We start from the raw sequence: 21,834 nt of genomic DNA on the forward strand, positions 1-21,834 counted from the left end.
AACGGAGCTAAGACGCGGAATCTAGAGCTAAAACAAGGTCCAGGGGCTTTTCTGCGAGAGAGCAGAACTTCCAGGGTGTTTTTGGGCAAAAACTAGGGACCTAGATGTAATTAAACTATAGACACAGGGTCTAACGTGTAGAACTGTGCTCCAGGGATGGCGGACCCTATTTCTGGAAAGTTCAGGGGCTTCGGTGCAAAAACAAGGCTTAACTGGAATTATCTTTGAATGGAGGTGGACTGCGGGTTGATTCCAAGGAAGCTCAGGGGCTCTTTAACAAAACTGCCACAGCTGAAGGGGTATCTTCTAATCTGGGCCGTCGGATCTGGATTGAATGGTTTCGGACCCAATCTAGTTTGGACAGTCCGGTCTGCACGGCGGGGGTCCGGACGGTCTGATCTGGTTGGGCTCATGGGGACGGCGGGGCGGTCGCCGGAATTTGACTCCCGCGGTGGCGCACGGCTCGGGCTCGTCGGAGCTCCTCAAATCCGATGCTCCGAGGGTCAAAACTACTCGAGCTCGGGTCTGGGATGGCCTACGCGACATGGGTAATCCACCTAGGGTTACTGCGGGGCTCGGGGAGGTCTCAGGCGGCGTGCACGACAACGGGGGTGGATCGGCACGGCGGCGCATCGTCGGCGCGCGCGTTCCAGCTACAAGAGCGAGCCTTGGTCCACGACATCTAGCGCAAGATGACCAGGAGGATGATATGGTGCTCACCGAGGGCTTGAGGTGGGTTGGGGTACGGCGGAGGGTGACCATCGACAATGGCCGGCGGTGGAGATGGGTCGGGCTTCGCGGGAAGGTCGATGCAGAGGCGCTCCGGGCTTCTGGTCACCGTGGGTCGACTCGTGGAGATTCTGCGAAGGTCCTATGGGAGTTAGGGAGGTCCGGGGATCACCGGCGGTGAGGAATCGCAAGGGCGGAGCAGGATACCGGCGGCGGTCCTCGGGCTCGATTCCGGTGCGGGCAGGGCTCGGGGTCGAGAGTGGAAGCCTCGGGGAGCTTCCAGGCGGGACGGCGAAGCTGCTGCGAACCTTGGCCGGAGCTAGGATGCACCGGAGCGGCCAGCCCACGACGGAGCAGAGGTGCTGCACGGCGGAGCAAGATGCCGGTGGTGCTGGGGACTCGGGGCGGCTGCAGTGCAGTGGTAGGGCACAAGGAGGGTTTAAGGGAAGGGTTACAGGGGCCAATTAAGGAAGAGGTCGGTGGTTTGGGCATGCGTGCCCCGGTGGGGATTGCGGTCGTGATCCGCGCGGGAGAAGCGGATCGTGCAACCGCCCTGCGCGATTCGGCGCGGGGAAAGAAGCTTCTGGAAGGAGGGCACGCACGGGAGACTGGCCGATGGGCTCGTGTTCGTGTACGGGGTGGAGCGGGGCCACGTGCAGCGACGGCACGGCGGGGCGGAACAGAGGGAGCCGACGTGGGGAAGAAGAAGGGAAGGAAGGAGATGGTCACCGACAGGTGGGACCGGACTACCAGAAGAGAGAGCTGCGGAAATGACTGAGAAAAGCACGGGAATGACTGAGAAAAGAATAAATGACTGAGAGAAAAGAAGAAATGACTGAGAGAAAAGAAGGAATGACTGACCTACTTTCCTGTTTCCTCCCTTTTCTTTTTCAAACCAACTCGATTCTATTTGAATTCAACTCAAATTTGAATTCAACTCCTATGCACTCAACCAAATAAAACTTATGCACCAGCATGAATGCACAAACATGTTGAACCTAAAATAAATTTTAATTCTTTGTGAATTAAATTATAAATAAATGCAAGCTAGGCAAAATAAATCCTTAGAAAATTACTGGAGCCCAATTAAATTCATTATACATCTCGAAATTTTACCTTAGGGTGTTACAACTTAGGAGACTTACGACAAGTTCTAGAATGAAACAGAAGGTTCGGGCTTAGGATGAATCCGAAGAAGTGCGCTTTCGTCGTATTGGCCGGTCAGTTCCTGGGTTTCTTGGTTCATGAAAGAGGAATCAAGATTCTCCTAAAGAGTCAAGAATCTGTAAAGACTATGGTGCCACCTACTACAAAGAAGGAGCTTCAGCAGCTCATTGGCAAAATCAACTTTGTCAGAAGGTTTATTTCCAATCTCTCCGGATGGATTGAGCCTTTTATGAGTTGGTGAAGATTAAAGCCAATGATGAGTTTCGCTGGGGGGCAGAGCAACAACGGGCATTTGAAGAGATCAAGGAGTAATTGTCGAAACCACCCATTTTAGTTCCACCCCAATAGGATAAGCCATTCTACGTGTACTTATTAGTAGGAGACGCCTCCATCGCTTCAGTAGTGATATAAGTGCATGACAGCAAAGAAAGGGTTGTGTTCTACCTCATCAGAAGGATGCTGGATGCAGAGACCAAATACCCTAACATTGAAAAGTTATGCCTTTATTTGTTCTTCACCTGTACAAAGCTGCGTCATATCTTGCTAACAGCCGAGACGATTGTCATCTGCAAATCGGATGTTATCAAGCACATGCTATCGGCTCCTGTGTTGAAAGGCCGACTCGGGAAGTGGATGTTCGCTTTGTCAGAATTCGATATCCGATAACAACCTGCGAAGGCGGTCAAAGGGTAAGTGCTGGCAGATCTCATTGCAGAAAGGATCAACACTGATATAGCAGCACTCTCCGTACGTGCATGGGCCATGTACTTCGACAGATCGGCTTGTGGAGATCGATGTGGTATAGGTATCCTGCTTGTGTCGCCTCGGGGGCAATGTATTCTTTTTCAATCAGACTACCAACCGCTTGCACCAACAATCTGGTGGAATATGAAGCGGTGCGTAAAGGTATGGAGTTGCTTCTAGAGGTTGGAGCTGAAACAGTGGAAATTTTCAGGGATTCAAAGTTGGTGATTTCTCAGCTCACAGAGGAGTACAGGTGCGAGAGCAAGTTGCTCTTCTCATTATGGGTGCAATGTCAAGAGCTGATGGCCCAATTTAGGTACACAAAATTCTATTGGATACCTCGGACACACAATTCAAAGGCTAATGATCTTGCACAGATGGCTTCGGGATACAAGGGTGTGGCAGACAGAGCCGATCTTCAGGTACACCTACTGGACCAAGGAGATTGGAGAGCCGATATCTTCAATTACTTGAAGGATTCGGCTCGGAGGGCACCCAAGGGGATACGTTACAAGGCCATGAACTATGTCCTGATAGGGGATAATATGTTCTACAGGACTTTAGAAGGTTTGTTGCTCAAATGCTTGGGGCCGATTGAATCCAATTCGGCTCTTACACGAGGTCCACGAAGGCACTTGTGGGACTCACCAATCAGCTCATAAGATGAAGTGGCTGATTAGGCGATCGGGGTATTACTGGCCCACCATGCTTGAAGATTGCTTCAAATATTATAAAGGTTGTCAGGCATGTCAGAGGTTCGGAAAGATACAGATTGTACCAGCATCAGTAATGAACCCTATCATCAAACCATGGCCGCTTAGAGGCTGGGTCATGGACATGATCGGTAAAATTAATCCTCCATCCATCAAAGGCCATCAGTTTATTCTGGCCATCACAGATTATTTTACCAAGTGGGTAGAGGCAGTTCCTATGAAGTTAGCAGTGTCTAAGGATGTCATTAATTTTGTTAAAGAGCATGTCGTTCACAGGTTCGGGATTCCTCAGACCATCACAACAGATGGAGGGTCAGTCTTCATATCAGAGGAGTTCAAGAAGTTCGCTACTGACATGGGCATCAAGCTGATCAGGTCATCTCCATATTATGCTCAAGCAAATAGACAAGCTGAAGCATCCAATTAGAGCCTTATCAAGTTGATCAAGAGAAAGATCGATGAGCATCCTAGGCGTTGGCATGAGGTCTTGTCAGAAGCATTGTGGGCATACCATATTTCGTGCCACGGAGCAACAAAAACTTCTCCTTATCACCTGGTGTATGGACAGGAGGCTATATTACCATGGGAGGTTACGGCCAGCTCGAGACGCATAGAGTTTCAAAATGACCTAACAGCTGAAGAATATGCTTCTCTGATGAACGACAATATTGAGGACCTTACGGAGCTCAGACTTTGGTCACTTGAGAAGATCAAAGAAAATAAGGCCAAAGTAGCCCGCGCATATAATAAGAAAGTCAAGCCAAAAGAGTTCCAAGTTGGAGATCTAGTTTTGGAAGCGGTGCTACCATTGGGGACTAAGGATGCATCGTATGGCAAATGGTCTCCAAACTGGCATAGGCCTTATAGGGTTGACCAAGTCCTACCTGGGAACGCATATATGCTTGAGGAGTTAGATGGCGTCAAGTTTCCGGTGGTGGTCAATGGTCAACATCTCAAGAAATACTTCCCAAGTATGTGGGATGATGAGAAATAAAGCCAATGCTACGCATTAGGCTATGAGCCGATACGACGTGATGGCCCGTACAAGAGAAAGCCGATGCTACGCATTAGGCTATGAACCGATATGACCTGATGGCCCGTGCAGGTGAAAGCCGATGTTACGCATCAGGCTGGACACAAGGAAAGGGGGCCGGCTCGTGTATTCGGCCCGCAGATATAAAAAAATATTTCGAACCCAACGCACTGAGTTGGCCAAATAGCTTATGTACAACCATCGACTTTAGAATTTTAATTTAGATACATGTAGGTTTATCTTACAAGAGGTGATTACAAGGTAGTCTACTGAAGGAACTCGTCAATGGCTGCGATAGCCTCGAGGCGGACGTGATCAGCTTCAGCAATTACTGCTTCATCGTCCTTGTCTTCGCCCGACACTACCTGCCGACTCAAAGCGCTCAGCTCTGTGAGTTCTATCTTCAGTTGGGCAGTCATGTCTTCTACTTCTCGCTTGGAGCTGGCGATAAGGTTCTTCTCTTCCTAGATGCATTGCTCAGTTGCCCGGACCTTAGCCTTGAGGTCTTCTAACTCCTTCTCCAGTAGGTGAAGCCTTTGAGAGTGTGCAGATGTGTCAGTCTTGGCGTCCAGAGCCGCCTTCTTCTCATTAAGCAATCGGCACCTCTCGGCAATGTCGGCTTTCAAGGGGGCTTGAGAGCGATGAGCTTCAATCCTGTGCCGAGCCTATTCTACCTTTGCCCGAAAGAAAGGGAGGTGTCTGGTTGGTCAGAGCTTGATCTGAAGGACTTTAGGGAGCTGAGACTTAATCTCCTTGAGAATTCACCTCACTACGTCAGGGTCTCGGACCAAGGCGTCAATTGGAGCTGACAAAAGACTCTTCACACGGAGGAGTTGGCTGGCGACACCGGTCGGATCTGGCTGATGATCATCCACTTCTAGTATGGTCGAGCCGACAGATTCATGGTTGAATGAGAGCAGCTCCGAGAGGTTCAGACCCTGAAAGAAGACATAAAATTGGTACGGCACAGGGAAAGGAAGATGCAAATGGCTCGGTGATAAAACATACCTGTTCTGGAGAAGGAGTGATAGCTGATGAAGTGACGATCGGCTCCTGCAGACGCACCCTTTCTGGAGGAGGAGTGACAGCCGATGTAGTGGCGAACGGCTCTTGCAGATGCGCCCTTTCTGGAAGAGGGCTGGTAGCCGACGAGGTGACAATCAACTCCTGTAGAGAAGGACCGACAGCCGATGCGGTAACGATCGGCTCCTACAGATCCTGAAGGCCGACCAAAGTATCGGCTGGCATTGCGGGGTTCTCTGGAGTCTTCAGGATTGGATCCTGAAGGTTGACTGAGGTGTCAACCATCAGCAAAGGGTCCTCTAGAGCCGCTGGAGTTGGGTCTTCCTGGTGCGCTGGCTCTTCCCCACTGGAAATATCTACTATATCAGCCTGCAAGCAAGGAAAGAGCAATTAAGTCGAAATATACATGTTCAAAGGATCAATTATGAGACAGACGATCTAAACCTGGTTGACGATCGGAGCTTCTTGATCGGTGGAAGATGGTCCAACTTCCTTCCGAATCTTGCTAAGAGTCATCTTCCTCGCCTTAGTTTGGGCTCAGGGGGCAGCAATGTTAGAGGTTCGCTTCCGCTTGGGGGCCGATCCCGCAGAGCCAGGCTGGATCCGCATGATGACCTTTGACGGGGAGGTGCATTTTTGCCGAAAAGGACCATAGGGGTAACTGGTGAGCACTTGAAGGTGGAACCATCATCGTTCCTGGGCTCCGGACCATCTTCCTGCTGCAGAGAAAACAAATGAAATCAGAGAAGGGGCTAAGTGGAGTCATGAAGAAATATTGAACTGATGGTAATACCTCTTCCTCAGGGGCTTCATACATAGGGTCAATCTGTTGCAGCATTGGCCCCAGGGCTTTCCGGAAGACATGAGTCTTCCACATTGACCACCAGTTCTTGAAGTCGATGGCTGAAGAAGTGAATGATAAATCAACAGGGATTGGGATGAGAGGATCAGAGAATAGGCTATAGCATCTTTGACCGGTGAGAGCATCGGGCAGATCAGCCCTACTTGTTGTCAAATGGTGAAGGAAGAAGTAGGGAGGAACCTACCCGAGACCAAACTACCGGGCTGCTATGACCGGCTGATAGAACACATAACCAGGCTTGATGATTCGGTTGGAGGTGCTGATGCCGATTGGAAGGAGGCAAGGGCGAATCATGATAGAGTATAAATGCCAAGTGCTATCATCATTGGCAAAATCAGCCAATCTAAAGGTGATTGGGTTCTCAAAAATTTTAGAATCAGTGTAGGGAAGGAAGATAGGCTTGTCCAGACCCCTATAGAATATCCTAAACCAGTTTGAAGCATCTGAGGGATTCAACTTGCTGCCAGGAAGACTGTACTGAGCCTGGCCAAAGCTAGTACACCTGATTCGCCTCCCACTCTAATCTGGAAGGGAGTTATTGGCCAAAACAAGGAAGTTTGGTATGAAGTCCTGAAAATATAGGTGAGTCCATAACTAGATAAACCACTAGGGACCACCGGTCTTGAGTTTCTTTTGGGTAAGCAGACTCAAAGATATCAGGTGGAGATATCTATAGACTTCCCCAAGGAACAACTTACCAAGGCCAACAGTACTACCTTTGGCCAGTTCATATGCTAGGGGGAGGTAGTTCTTGGTTGGGGCGAGGGAAGGACCGCAGAATAAGAAGTGTTCCAACCAAAGATTCAGAAAGGCCGTATGTTCCTTCTCAGTCACAGGGCCTTTGGCTTTGATGTGCTGGTTCAGATATGCACCCCAGTTTGTGTACTCTATTTTGGAGGACAATTTGAAGGGGATCTCAGTCAGTCTGAAGGGAGAGGGGCAAGGTGATGAGATGTTCAAACCAGTAATCATCATCACATCCTGGAGGGTTGGAGTCATTGGCCCATGGCCAAATAAGAAGCAGTTCAAGGCATCGGACCAAAAGTAGCCGATGGTTTTCAGGAGGTTTTCGTTCTTCTCGTGAGGGGATAGAGACAGAGACAGGGCATCGGCTATCCCTATGGTTTCCCATATGGGCTGGTGGGTTTGTGCTACTCTGTTGTACCAGGACACCCAACCCTCAGGAGGATTCGGCCAGGCACGTAGGCTATTGGCCCAGGAATCTAAATCTATGCTCTGGCTTACGAATGGAATCCTGTTAGCCTCGCAAGAAATCAGATCTACTGGACTCTTGTAAGAACGAGGCCCAAGACAAAAGGAATTGGGGGAAGAAGGATGCGGCAAAAGAATATATGAAACTTGAAGAATCAATAAGAGCCAAATAATCGGAAGGGATCATTTAATGCTTCAAGGGATGGAATAATTACTTCATTAAATTAGTAAAGGTCAGAGTTTTACCTTCAAACCGAGGACGCCCATATCGGCATTCGAAGATTCCGCCATCTGAAACCCCAACGAAGATCGAAGGCCTGGAAACTGCATCTAGGGTTTGTCGCGCAAGTGTCGAGTGCGTGCTCTAAGGCTTTGGTCCAGGTTTTTGCAATTGGATTTATAAGCATGGGTTTTGGAGCGCAATTTGGATTCGGGGAACCTGTGTAGATTTATTTTGGGAAAGTTCCAGATTTAAGCAGAAAATAGAATCTATTAGTGAATCAGCTCAGATCTGGATCAGCACTTTAAGAAAAGGAACTAATGCGTTGCCATCGGCTCCTGGTGAATCGGCTGCTCAACAGTTGTTGATTAAATATAAGAATCCCTTCATAGGGAAGGTCATTACAAAAGGGGAGCCGATTGCTCCTAGAGCCAATCCATCGGGTTAATCTTACTATCTACCACCAGTAGGTGCCTGAGACTCTGCGGCGCTTGATCGGAGGAGCCATGCTGGCGTCACTATCGTCATCGCTGCCGTCACCGTTGTTGCTGCCATCATCTCCGCCGCTGTCGTTGCTGGAGCCATTATTGTCTTCGGCTTCTACATCATCATCGTCGTCGTCGTCCTCCGACGACCCGCCAAGCAGGAAGCCTCCTGCCACCGAGTCCTCCTTGGTTGATGAGGAATTGACTTCTTCTTCTGAGGAAAAGAAGTTCCCTTCCCAGGACATGTCGTCCTTGTCGTCTTCATCCAACTTCCCACCGAGGGGAAGCTGGAGATCTTCACCATCGGTTAGGGATTCATCATCCTCTGACCAGGTCTGGAAGTCCCACTCCTCTACATCCCAATGCAGAGGAACGCAGGCCTCGTAGGCGGCGATGGAGTCATATTCTGGAGTTGCTTCCCAAGTGGACTCAGATTCGAAGGAAATGACAGAGGAAGTAGGGGAAGAGGAAGCCATTGTGAGAGAAGGAAGGGCGTGATAGTGCAGTTGCTAATGGCTGAAAAAGGAAGATGAGTGAAAAAGAAATCTAACAGGAGCAGGCTTATAAAGGCAGAAGTGGAATGTGGATCGACACCGTAACGGTTTCTAAGGAGTTAGATGCAGAGAAGTCACATCCCGTGGAAGTGGAAGCGGGACGCATGTACGGATTTTGGAAGTCGAAGAGGCGAAGTGAGGAAAAGAAAAGAATGGTTTCGGAATCATTATTGCCGAAACCAAGGGGCATGTGTTATCGCCACATTTTAGTTGGGCTAGAAGGTGGGCCGCGAACAAGATGGGCTCAAAGGATAATCAAAGTGGGCTTGCGAATCGGGCCCTGCCCGGGCATTTTAAGGCCAGGATTGGCCATGTAATTGGATAGATGTGTGCGTTTAAATAAGTTTAGATAGATATAGCCAGGATTCATGTCATAGTCAGTTAGGATTGGTTAGGAAAGGCAAGTCTCCAGACTATAAATATGTATCCTAGGATATTGGAAAAGGGAATCAATCAACCATTCACAAACAACTCTCGGCGCACCGCCACCCCTGTTCTAGGGTTTCTCTCGGGTAAGTACCGTGCAGCCCGGATCACGCTTCGCGTGATCGGGGAGGCATCGTTCCTGCCTATCTACCTTCATGTTTCTTGTACTGAAGCATTGTTGATGGCGAGTAACACTAGTTATCTTAGCATTTACAGAGTAGCATATGCTCTTTCATGCTGTATTCATGCATCATTTGTTACCTGTGAATGTTTAGCTGTCCTCGTACCCAATCTCGGGTATGAGGGCAGCACCTTGCTCTGTTCTTGATTAGTAGATCCAATCTGTTATGGTTAGTCTTTGTTCATTGAAGATTTAGCTTAACATCCGCATGATTAGGCTCTTCAAACGGGTTGAACGTTCCGGCAGTATGCTTGATGCTTTTTATCAATCTAAAGAGGGATTGTTCCGGGAATTGGTTCTCTGTTGGTTTTTAGGCCTTTGTTTAGGTTGCTATTCTGTTACCTTTCGTATCTGTTAGGCTTAACCACGCGTAGGATGCTCCGGTTATGCGGTGAGAGCTTAATCGTCGTGGATTGAATCAGCTTCTTGATTATGGAGTAAGTTTATTTTACCATCGGATATGTGCACTTTGTTTAAATACTTAAGATCCGATCTGATACTGGAAGACAATCTGCTCTTTATAGCCGATATCGGGAATCACCCGATGAGTCGATCACGGCTCGGACTAATGTTTAAACGTGTCTGTGCGTGCAGGAAACTAATTGAAATCACTTCTACACCTTCATGATCAGGTACAAGGTTAGGTGGCACGCCTAGCAACCCAGACGCCAGGTCGTGTGCCGGATCCTGGGCCGTTGACCGAGTGACAGGGGCCCACCAGCAGTCCCGGGAGCCTCCCGGCTCCTCGTATTGCCTGTCGCTGCTCGCTGGTGAGTTTTGACCGACAACAGGAGGTCGGCCAAGGGGTTGACTGCTGTCACAGGGTTCTCTGGAGCTTCTAGAGTTGGGTCTTCTTGGCGCGCTTGCTCTTCCCCGCTGGAAATATCCACTATATCAGCCTGCAAGCAAGAGAAGAGCAATTAAGTCGAAGTATACATGCTTAGAGGACCAATTATAAAGAACAATCCAAACCTGGTCGCGTTCAGAGCTTCTTGATCAGTAGAGGATGGCCCAGCTTCCTTCCGAATCTTTGTGACAGTCATCTTCCTCACCTTAGTTTGGGCTCGGGGGGCAGCAATGTCGGAGGCTCACTTTTGCTTGGAGGCCGATTTTGCAGAATCTGGCTGGATCCGCATTATGACCTTTGACGGGGGAGGTGCGTTCTTGCCGAAGAGGACCACGGGGGTAACTGGTAAGAACTTAAATGTGGATCCATCATCGTTTTTGGGCTCTGGACCATCCTCCTGCTGTAGAGAAAACAAATGGAATTAGAGAAGGGGTTAAGTGGAGTCATGAAGAAGTACTGAACTGATGGTAATACCTCTTCCTCAGGGGCTTCATACTCAGCATCAATCTGCTGCAGCATTGGCCCCAATGCCTTCCGAAAGACATGAGTCTTCCACAATGACCACCAGTTCTCGAAGCTGATGGCCGAAGAGGTGAATGATAAGTCGATAGGGATTGGGATGTGAAGATCAGCAAACAGGCTATAGCATCTCTGGCTGGTGAGAATATCGAGCAGATCAGTCCTACTTATTGTTAGATAGTGGAGGAAGAAGTGGGGAGGAACTTTCCCAAGACCAAATTGCCAGGCTGCTATGACCGGCTGGTAAAACTCATAACCTGGCTTGATGATTCTGTTGGAGGTGCTCATGCCAACTGGAAGGAAGCAAGGGTGGATCATGATAGAGTATAAGTGCCGAGTGTTGTCATCATCGGTAAAGTCAGCCAATCTGAAGGCGTTTGGGTTCTCGAAAATCTTAGAATCTGTATAAGGGAGGAAGATTGGGTTGTCTAGGCCTTGGTAGAATATCCTAAACCAGCCTGAGGCATCTCTGGGATTCAACTTGCTAGCATGAAGACTGTACAAAGCCTGGCCGAAGCTGGTACACCTGATTCGCCTCCCACTCTGATCTGGAAAAGAGTTATTGGCCAGAATGGGGAAGTTTGGTATGTGGTTCTGAAAATATAGGTGAGCCCATAACTAGATGAACTACCAGGGTCCCCCGGTTCTGAGTTTCTTTTGGGTAAGCAGGCTCGAAGATATCAGGTGAAGATATCTATAGACCTCTCCAAGGAACAATTTACCGAGGCCAACAGTACTACCTCTAGCCAGTTCATATGCTAAAGAGAGGTAGTTTTTGGTTGGGGTAAGGGAAGGACCGCTAAATAGGAAGTGTTCCAACCAAAGATTTAGAAAGGCCATATGTTCTTTCTCAGTCACAGGGCCTTTTGTTTTGATTTGCTGGTTCAGATAAGCACCCCAGTTTGTGCATTCTATTTTGGAGGACAGTTTGAAGGGGACCTCAGGAAGTCTGAAGGCAGAGGGGCTGGGCGATGAAATATCCAAACCCGTGATCATCACTACATCCAAGAGGGTTGGAGTCATCGGCCCATGGCCAAATAAGAAATAGGCCGTATGTTCTTTCTCAGTCACAAGGCCTTTTGTTTTGATGTGCTGGTTCAGATAAGCACCCCAGTTTGTGCATTCTATTTTGGAGGACAGTTTGAAGGGGATCTCAGGAGGTCTGAAGGCAGAGGGGCTGGGCGATGCAATGTCCAAACCCGTGATCATCACTACATCCAAGAGGGTTGGAGTCATCAGCCCATGGCCAAATAAGAAACAGTTCAAGGCATCAGACCAGAAATAGCCGATGGTTTTCAGAAGATTTTCATTCTTCTCGAGGGGGGACAAAGACAGAGGCAGAGCGTCGGCTATTCCTATGGTCTCCCATGTGGGCTGGTAGATTTTTACCACTCTGTTGTACTAGGATACCCAACCCTCAGGAGGATTCGGCCAGGCACGCAGGCTATCGGCCTAGAAATCTAAATCTATGTCTTAGCTTACAAATGGGATTCTGTTAGCCTCGCAAAAAATCAGATCTACTGGACTCTTGTAAGAATGAGGCCCGAGACAAAAGGAATTGGGGGAAGAAGGATGCGGCAAAAGAATATCAGAAACCTGAAGAATCAATAAGAGCCAAATAACTGGAAGGGATCATTTAATGCTTTAAGGGTTCGAATAATTACTTCATTAAATTGGCGAAAGGTCGGAGTTTTACCTTCAGACCAAGGACCCCTGCAACGGCACTCGAGGGTTTCGCCATCTGAAGCTTCAACAGAGATCAAAGGCTTAAAAACTGGATCTAGGGTTTGATTCGCGAGTTTCGAGTTAGCGCTCTATGGCTTCGACCTGGGGTTTTGGGATCGGATTTGTGAGCAAGGGTTTTGGAGCGCAACTAGGATTCGGGGAATCTATGGAGCTCTGTTTCGGGAAGGTTCCAGATTTAAGAAGATGGTATTACATCAGGGATCAACTCAGATCCGGATTGTCATTTTTGAGGGAAAAGATCAATGCGTTGCCATCGGCTCCCGGTCAATCGGCTTCTTGACAAGTTGCCGATTAAAATGGAAGGGATTTGATTCATAAGGAAAATTATTACAAAAGGGGAGCCGATTGCTCCTAGAGCCGATCTATCAGCTTGATCCTACGATCTACCACCAGTAAGTGCCTGAGACTTTGCGGTGCTTGATCGGAGGAGCCACACTGGCGTTGCCGTCATCATCACTGCCACCATCGTCTCCGCCGCTTTCGCTGCTGAAACCGCTGTTGTCTTCGGCTTCTTCATCATCATTGTCGTCGTCGTCCTCTGATGACCCGCCGAGCAGGAAGTCTCCTGCTAACAAGTCCTCCTCGGTTGATGAGGTATTGACTTCTTCCTCCGAGGAGAAGAAGTCCCCCTCCCAGGACATGTCGTCCTTGTCATCTTCGTCCAGCTCCCCGCCGAGGAGGAGCTAGAGATCTTCACCGTCTGTCAGGGATTCATCATCCTCTGACCAAGTCTGGAAGTCCCACTCCTCTGCATCCTAATGCAGAGGAGCGCAGGCCTCGTAGGCGGCAATGGGATCATACTCTGGAGTTGCTTCTCAAGTGGACTCAGATTCGAAGGAAATGATGGAGGAAGCAGAGGAAGAGGAAGCCATTGCAAGAGAAGGAATGACGTATTGGTGCAGTTGCTAATGGCTGAAGGAAGGGGATGAGTGAAAAGAAATCTATCAGACGGCCGGCGGGATTCGGTGGCGCTCGGCTCGGCTCGATTTTGGGCGGCGCTGTGTAGGATGGCGTGGGGCACGGAGCAAGACGCAGGGCAATGAGGATGAATGGGTCTCATGCTCGGCTTTTATAGGCGCGGACGGTGAGGTTGTCCGTGGCACGCACGCCGAGGACGGCGGCGGCCACCAGGACTATGCAGGGTTTGGCTGGTTGGCTAGCGGGTTAGCGGGTCAAGTCGGGTTTTGTCGAATCCGGATCTGTTAAGGGTTAGGATTTTCTTTATTTTCCAGAAATCATTTTTCAATGTGAAAACAAATCTAGAAAAGTCTAGCAAATGTTTTAAAGTATGAAAAATATCCAGAAAATCTCAAAAATTCTAGGAAAATTTCTAGAGATAGATTGGGATACAAGGAGTCCAAATAAAATATCTAGAGCTTGTGAAAAAGATTGTAGAGTCTTCTAACAAATAGATTTAGCTCTAGGAAGATGAGAATAATTTCCAAAAAATTCTAGAAACTTCTCAGAAGAACCTAGTCATCGTATAAACACATTTTAAAACCTTCTGTACTCATGAAGCACCTAAATGCATCGGCATGAATGCAACACGCAAAACAACTTATTTAAATTTTAAAAAACAATCAATTGTTTTCCTATATTAAATTCTCTAACAAATAAAATAAATGTTGGAAAATTTTTAAAATTATGAGAAAATTGTTGTTTAATTTTCTTCCTAATCACATTCTGAAATTTAAAAATTTTAGGGTGTGACATGGAGCTTGCGGCCGTTGTCCATGCTCTAGAGATATGGCGCCACTATCTTCTTGGTAATCATTGCAACATCTACACCGATCATAAGAGTCTTAAATATATTTTCACCCAATCCGATCTCAACATGAGGCAACGTAGGTGGCTTGAACTAATCAAAGACTATGACCTTAAAGTTCACTGTCATCCTGGAAAGGCAAATGTCATTGCTGACGCACTAAGCCGAAAGGCCTAATGCAATTGTTTGACTATGGGGCCTCCTCTTCATACTCTTTGCGACGAATTCCGAAAACTTGGAATGGGAATGGTCAAGGAAGGTTATCTTGGTGCTCTCATGGTTAAGTCCAATCTCCATGATCAAATTAAGGAAGCTCAAAAGAATAATAAAGGTATGACCCGAATTCGTGCTTTGATGAAGGAGGGCAAAGCTCAATGTTTCTCTTTTGATGATCAAGGAGTTCTATTCTTTGGAAAGCGTATTGTGGTGCCCAAGGATCACAACCTAAGATGCCACATTCTCGATGAAGCCCATACTTCTTAATTCTTTATTCATCTGAGTAGTACCAAAATGTTTCAAGATCTAAATCAAAGGTTTTGGTGGACTTGCATGTAGCGGGAAGTCGCTCGATATATCGCCGAGTGTGATATTTGCCAAAGGGTTAAGGCCGAGCATCTCAAACCAGCTGGTACTCTTAAACCTTTGCCTATTCCATCATGGAAGTGGGAAAATATTGGAATGTATTTTATCACCGGTTTGCCAAGGTCTTCTCAAGGGCATGATTCTATTTGCGTAATCGTTGACCGTTTAACAAAATCGGCTCACTTTCTTCCGGTCAAGACTACTTACCGAACCAAGAAATATGCGGGGTTGTATCTCACTCGCATCGTATGACTTCATGGTGTTCCTAATACTATTGTCTCTGATTGTGGTCCTCAATTTGTTGCACATTTTTGGAAAAGCCTTCATGAAGCCATGGGAACCGACCTCACCTATAGCACCGCTTATCATCCTCAAACCAATGATCAAACGTAGATGGTAAATCAAATCCTAGAAGATATGCTATGAGCTTGTGTTCTTATCTATGAGAAGAAATGGGTTACTTGCTTGCAGTTCGTGGAGTTCTCCTACAACAATAGTTATCAAGCAAGTATCAAAATGTCTCCCTTTGAAGCCCTCTATGCATGACAGTGTAGGACACCTATTAATTGGTCCGAATCTAGGGAAAGGCCTTTCTTTGGCTCGGATTTGGTGAAAGATGCCGAGGACCAAGTCAAGATTATTCATGAAAATCTTCGCATTGCTCAATCTCGTCAAAAGACCTATGCCGATCGTCGCCGCCGTGATCATGTCTATCTCAAGGTCACTCCTGTTAATGGCACTCTTCGTTTCCAAGTAAGGGGAAAATTAGCACCTCGCTATGTGGGGCCCTTTCAAATTACCAAGAGAGTTGGAGTAGTGACTTATCAATTGGATCTTCCTCAATCACTCTCCACCGTTCACAACGTTTTTCATATCTCTCAATTGAAGAAGTGTCTTCGTGTCCCAACCGACGCTGCAAACCTAGAAACACTTGATCTTCAACTAGGCCTTACCTATGAGGAGCATCCCATTGCCATTCTTGATCATGACCAAAGGAAAGTGAAACATAACATGGAGAAGTTTGTAAAAGTTCAATGGAGCAATCACTCCAAGGATGAAGCCACATGGGAACGTGAGGATTGTTTGCGCCAAGACTACCCCGATTTCCTTCTTCAATAAGTAAGCTCTTCTCTACCACACCCTGCTTTCTTCATGAAGTTCATCTTTCTAGATATCTTATATGTGTACACAATCACCATCAAAGAAAAACTACAAATGTCCAACCACTCCACACCACCCATGCCTTTGTACATCATCTCTTCGATGTTTATCTTGTCTAGGTGAATATGGCCTCAATACACTCGGAGCTTTATCACATCCTATCTACCAAATCTCGGGATGAGATTTTCTTAAGGGGGGGAGATTTATCACAACCCAAAGTTTAACGACCATGTTAACATGTAATTAAAAGCATCATGAGCATCATCTAATCATAATGGAGCATCATTTATGCATGAATTGGAATGATTGTATTTAATTTCTTGCTTTGTTTGAGTGAAGGTTGTGAAGCAAGTCCAATTTTTTGTTAAGTAACTATGCCCTTAGAAATTTGATTCAAACACTAGACTTCAAATGGTGAATTTAAAAAAAATTCTCAATTTTGTGATGTTTAGCCCAAGCCATAAAATTCTTGGAAGTTTTGGGAACTGCTATTTTGTTTGAATTTTCGTGAACAATCCTTAATAGCTTTTTGAGTTCTTGTTGTTGCATTGTGTTTTTGGTAGTTTTATCTTGCTCGAGTAAAATTTTGGCGATTTTTGGACCTAGGAAGTTCTAGTTTTTGAATCTTGAAGTTGAACCACCATTTTCCTTTTTCCATCCACCTCGGGCCGACCAATCAGCCGCAGCCCCCGCCATCCCCGCGCCTCCTAGCTCGCCAGTTGGCCAGCCCGGGTGGTGGCGCCACACCGTCGGCCACTGGCTGGGCTAGCGTGGCTGTGGATAGGGAAGTCCCCCGCCCGGCCGCTCGCCTTCCTTCCATTCATCCCAACGCCGGTTCCCCTCCCCCGAAGCCCTAGCCCTCTCCTCCATTGCCGCCTCCTCCTCCTTCCTCCCATCCGCCGGCCGCTGCGACTCGCCGCCTCCAGTGAGCCTCCCTCCAATTCCCCACGCGCACAGCACCACCTCGCCCTCCTCGTCCGATTTAGGCTCTCACCGGCCGTCTTCCTCCTCTGCAGGTTCCCCTCGACGCAGGCCTCGACCCACCGCTGCTGCTCTTCGCTGTGCCACCGCTCGCCACACCATTCCGCCCGTTGGTGCCCCGGGTGAGCATCCCCGCCATGCCTAGATCCCCGTGTGCATGCCTCCCTTGTTCCGCTCGCCTCCCCGGCTGTGTTCCCCCGCCAGCCGCCGCGACGTCGAGCCGTGCGCGCTCGCGCGCGGGCCGTGCCGTGGGCGCGCTTTGGCCGCAACCCTGCCGCGAGTTAAGGCCAGCGGCCGGCCTTGAATTGGCCTGGGTCTGCCTGGCCTCCTGGGCCCACCTGTCGGCGCCTAGGAGCGCGGGATCCGGGTGTCCGTAGCTTTTCCCGCTAGTTTTTATGTGTTTTCTTAGAGATGTAAACTTGTAAAATCTATAGAAATTTGTGTAGGTCTCCAAAAATTATGACAATTATTTTGCTAAGTTTCTATGTTGTAGATATACATAGAAAAAAATGTTGTTTTGCATGTTAATTTTCTGTAAATTTAGTTATGCTTTATCTTTATGAAAGTAAGTTAATTGCTTAATAAATGGTAAGATGCACCAAAAATGCCAAACTAAATCTTGTTATAATCCTTGTGAAATGTGCTATCTAATGGTGCAGCTTGATCTAATGAATCTCTACTTTTTGATAGGGTTTTCATGTGTTTTTTTTTTCTCTGCTTGCAAGCTTGTTTAATTCATAACTTTTGTTTGAAAAGGGATAAAATAGCAAAACCAATTCTGTTATCCTTTTTTCCATGTCTATATCCTCTGGTATTTTTCTGAGAATTTTTGGAAGTGATTTGCATATCTTTTAAGATTTAACTTGTTTAGAGTAGCTGAAACTTGTGATATACATAAGTAACTCTACAAAAATGTTTTTACTGCAAATCCAACTCCCATGAGTTTTTTATGATGTTCTCTGCATGCTAGAATTAAATATCGATTTATGCTTTCTGTTTGATTTATCTTGACCAGTTCTAGCTTTAGGTCCTTTTGTTTAAAAGCATAGAAAGCGAGATCTTGTCGCTAGTGTTCGCGTTGCTTGTCTTGTTTATGTTTGCCATCCATTCCTCATTTCACGTTATATCATCTTTATATCATCGACATCATGCTAATGCATGCATTTCATTCATGCATTATAGTGACCGAAACGTCGGTGAACAAGCCCGTTGAGCCCGCTGAGACTGTCAAACCCGAGCCCGGAGTTGAGTTCGTTATCGAGCCGGAAGAAAACATAAGCAAGCAGCTAGGCATGTTCCTTGACCCACTTAACTTGTTTAATTTAGTTATCTCACTTTGGTATACGTGGTTATGCTATATGTTCATCTATTGCATCGTTGATCCTACTTTGGTGCATTTACCTTGTTTTTTTTTATATATCCATGTCCTTGCCACTTGTAGTTAGTAACTAATTAACTGAATAAATGCTTAGCCATGCTTAGAGTTGGTCTATAATTTGTAAGGAATTTTGGTAATAGGATCACTATACTCACTTCACGACTTGGTTACCTTGATCGCACTTGTCCATTTTGGTATGTTGTAAGGATCGGAACGGTCTAGTTAAAAAAGTGGTTTCGTAGTTTGGGTGGAATGTAGGGCCTAGAGAAAGGAGTGATGGAGGCATAGTCCGCTTGAATCGGTTAAGGACTGTCTGTGTATGATCTCGGTTTTGAGCAACTTATCGTGCTACCACATATCCAATCATGGTATGAATGAGCCAAATACCTTCTAAGTTTTAATCTTTGAGGCACGATCTTAGATGTGTGGCCATAGTGCCTTGTAGAGAGGCTTAGGGGTGTCCCCGGTGGACCTAGGTGAATCTCCGCGCAAGTTAGGCATGATTTTAACGGTTGAGACTTGTTGGAAAAGGTTGATGCGAGTACCCCCTTACCCAACGTGATCAGTTGGGTGAGCCGCATGGTCCTTGCGTTGTGTGGGTAAAGAAGTACACCCTTGCAAGGTTAATTAATCAATTCGAATTGCCGCGCTCTCGGTTATGAGCAAGCTCATTATCCAATGAATTCTTTATAGAAGTATCGTTTATGCTTGGTTTTGGCTGATGCCACCTTATGTTACTTTATTTGTTTAGTAATTCAAGCAACTAAAATTATGAGGTGGGTTGGGCAAGATAATTAAATTGCTAGAAAGCTAAGTGTTGGATTAGAGAGCTCATGTTTGTGCAAACTTACTTAACCTAAAGCCTTATCTTGTGAGCCCTTATTTCCATACTCCTTGGCTATTAAAATTGCGTAAGTCTTGCCAGTACCTTTGTACTCATGTTGCTTTTTAAACTAAGTTGCAGGTGAGCCAGAAGTTATATTTGGCCACTTCTACCCCGCTGATCCCGGTGCAGGGGAAGAGTAGGTCGTTGTGGCATCGATGGTGTCCTTGAGCAAGACTCCATTAGTTTATCACGTTTATCAAGTTATCCACTGTGCAATCATTTCTTTTGGGATATCATGTTAAACACTAAATGTAATGTTTCATGTCCCTTTTAAATGCTAATTGTGAGCCCAAGGTTTGTATTTTGTTGTAAATCATTAATTTCATATTTGAACCCTCCTATGTTGATCTTGTAACGTTTATTTATTGAACCTTGAAATGCTTAAAATTGTTCTTTGTGATTCATCGTCAATATATGTGATTGTAAACGGTATGCGTGTATGCGCGATCTTGGGCATATGGTGGAGCACATACCGGGACTACCGGATTTGATATTATTTTTGGCGAATGACGTGTCGGTTGTTTATAACTTAGATGTGGGTTAACACGTGGCAGGCTCTCGGGTGAGCGCGTGTTCATTTTAAAAGGTGTCAAATTGTGTGGTTCTTACAGTTTTGGTTCATTCACTTTGCAAAAGTGAGTTACATGGGTTCAGTTAGCTCTAACTTCGATCTGTTTAGCTTCCTGAGCCATGTAATTAGTTTAATCTCAACAAGCAGCAAGTAACTTTAACTAACTTAGGGACTGAAATACAGCCAGTAGATTGTAATGTTTAAAAGTTGGTAGAACCAAGAATTTTATGATGTTACAACCTAAGGCCCAACTGATGTAAGCTGATACTGTGTAGATATGCATGGGTGTTTGTTTGCATGTGTCGAGCAAGGAGTACAAGAAGGAAGGTGCTTGGTGTGCGGACATACGGACGGAGACTTGGGAGGGGACGGGAGGGGTAGAAAAGGGAAGGGAGTGGAGAGGTGCATGATTGTCGAAAATGAGGTGTGGGTAGTGGGTACGTATGGCGGGCTGGTAAGCGGGACACTGCGGTGATGTATAAAGGAAATATATTGGTGAAAATTGTCTTTTTGTCGTTTTCATGGGTCTGTAGCCCTTCCGTGCTCCTAAAGCTTGCACGGTTAGTTTAATGTGAGATCTAGAGCAAATATATGTGGTGAAAATTGTCTTTTGGAAAAAAACTCTTTCTTTATAGTATTGATATTGATGTATAGGCGATGCTAATATGCTATGATGCCTTCTTGCTGCTTTCACGAGAGGACGGTAATTTGTAGCCTTCTTGTGGCATTGTCATAAAGGTACCTTCTATTAAAGGCGGAAAGCTCAGTTTTTTTGTAGGGTCAACTGGAAATAGTATGCTGCAAAATTTACCGGTTGTGAAATATGCAACGCTTAATCCTGCCCCAAATGAAACTGTTAACTAGGAGTAGAGTACTGCAGTAACTGTACATGTGCATGCAAGTGATGAAATAGAAGGTTGTTCCATCCTCTTTGTATATATTGCAACAACCATACCGTGTCAAGATTGCTGATTTGTTTGAGGCTGCTGGGAGAGGAGATACAAGTATGCACGGCAGACGGGCACGGCTAGAGCTATCCCCAGCTGGAAGGAACTCGCGTCGTCGTCGTCTATCCCGTACGTATACGTATTATATTGCTTGACCATGAGAAGGCAACACAGCGGTGATGGTGTCTTCATCTCCCTTAGCGCGTGGCTTGCCTCCAACACATGGCACCCCATGTGTCAGCCTGCATGCACGCCTGGCCTTTTCTCGCTGACGATCATATACTCCATATCATATCGTCCCAGGACAGCCATGCATCCATCAACATCTCCCTCCTCTCAATTCTGCCTGCTCCTTCAGTCAGGATCAGAAGTAGTGGTGGCCAGAACCATGGCGATGGCGCTCGTCTTACGCCACGCCTTGCTCTTGGCAAGCGCAGCCGCAGCAGCAGCAGCCATGGACAACGCAACAGGTGACAGCAGCAGCAACACCACCACGTCCCCCGTCCTGTGCAACGGCGCCGAGTGCGAGCCACCGGGGAAGCCACTACCGATCTACGGCTACCCGCCTCCGGCGCCGTCGCTGCCTTCCGCGCCGCCGACGACACCTTCGGCCCCTGGGTCACAGACGCCGTGCACGCCCGTGGCCGTAGTCTGCTGCGGCGGCGCAGGGGGTCAGTACATGCCACAGCAACCAAACTACTATGGGCCTCCTACCGGCGGCTACGTGCCCTACTACAACGCCTCTGCTTCGCCTCCTGCGTTGCTTGCTCCTATTACTCTCGTTGGCTACTACGCGATGGTTGCTTGCATCTTCTTACTGTGGCTTGTGGTGTAGTTTCTGGCATCTGATAGCTTCTATCTTGGGCTAATACATATAGTAGAAATTCAAGGGGATACGTATACTTGGAGTGAATCACTATATAGACTATGGACTATTATTGTACTTTTAAGTGTATCATGTTTTCAAGGGTAACTACCGTGTCGTGTGTGGTGTGGAGATCTCTTAGCATCTCCACTGTCCACTCTCCGACAAACTGGTGACCAAGCTGAGTGTACGCCCTTGTGATTGTGCCAGCAGTAAGCGAGTATATATGTGGATTAA

The 21,834-nt window shown here is 46.9% G+C and overlaps 1 protein-coding gene across 1 annotated transcript; it reads left to right on the top strand.

Annotated features, from left to right (window-relative positions):
- Window positions 1–21,120: 21,120 nt before the first annotated feature.
- On the top strand, window positions 21,121–21,567 carry LOC112896419 (H/ACA ribonucleoprotein complex non-core subunit NAF1-like). The gene has a single exon (XM_025964378.1). The coding sequence runs from the start codon at window positions 21,121–21,123 to the stop codon at window positions 21,565–21,567; it is 447 nt and encodes a 148-aa protein (XP_025820163.1).
- The last annotated feature ends 267 nt before the right edge of the window (window positions 21,568–21,834 follow it).

The sequence above is a fragment of the Panicum hallii genome, chromosome 6 (assembly GCF_002211085.1).
Source record: "Panicum hallii strain FIL2 chromosome 6, PHallii_v3.1, whole genome shotgun sequence".
In the NCBI taxonomy this organism is placed as follows: Eukaryota; Viridiplantae; Streptophyta; class Magnoliopsida; order Poales; family Poaceae; genus Panicum; species Panicum hallii.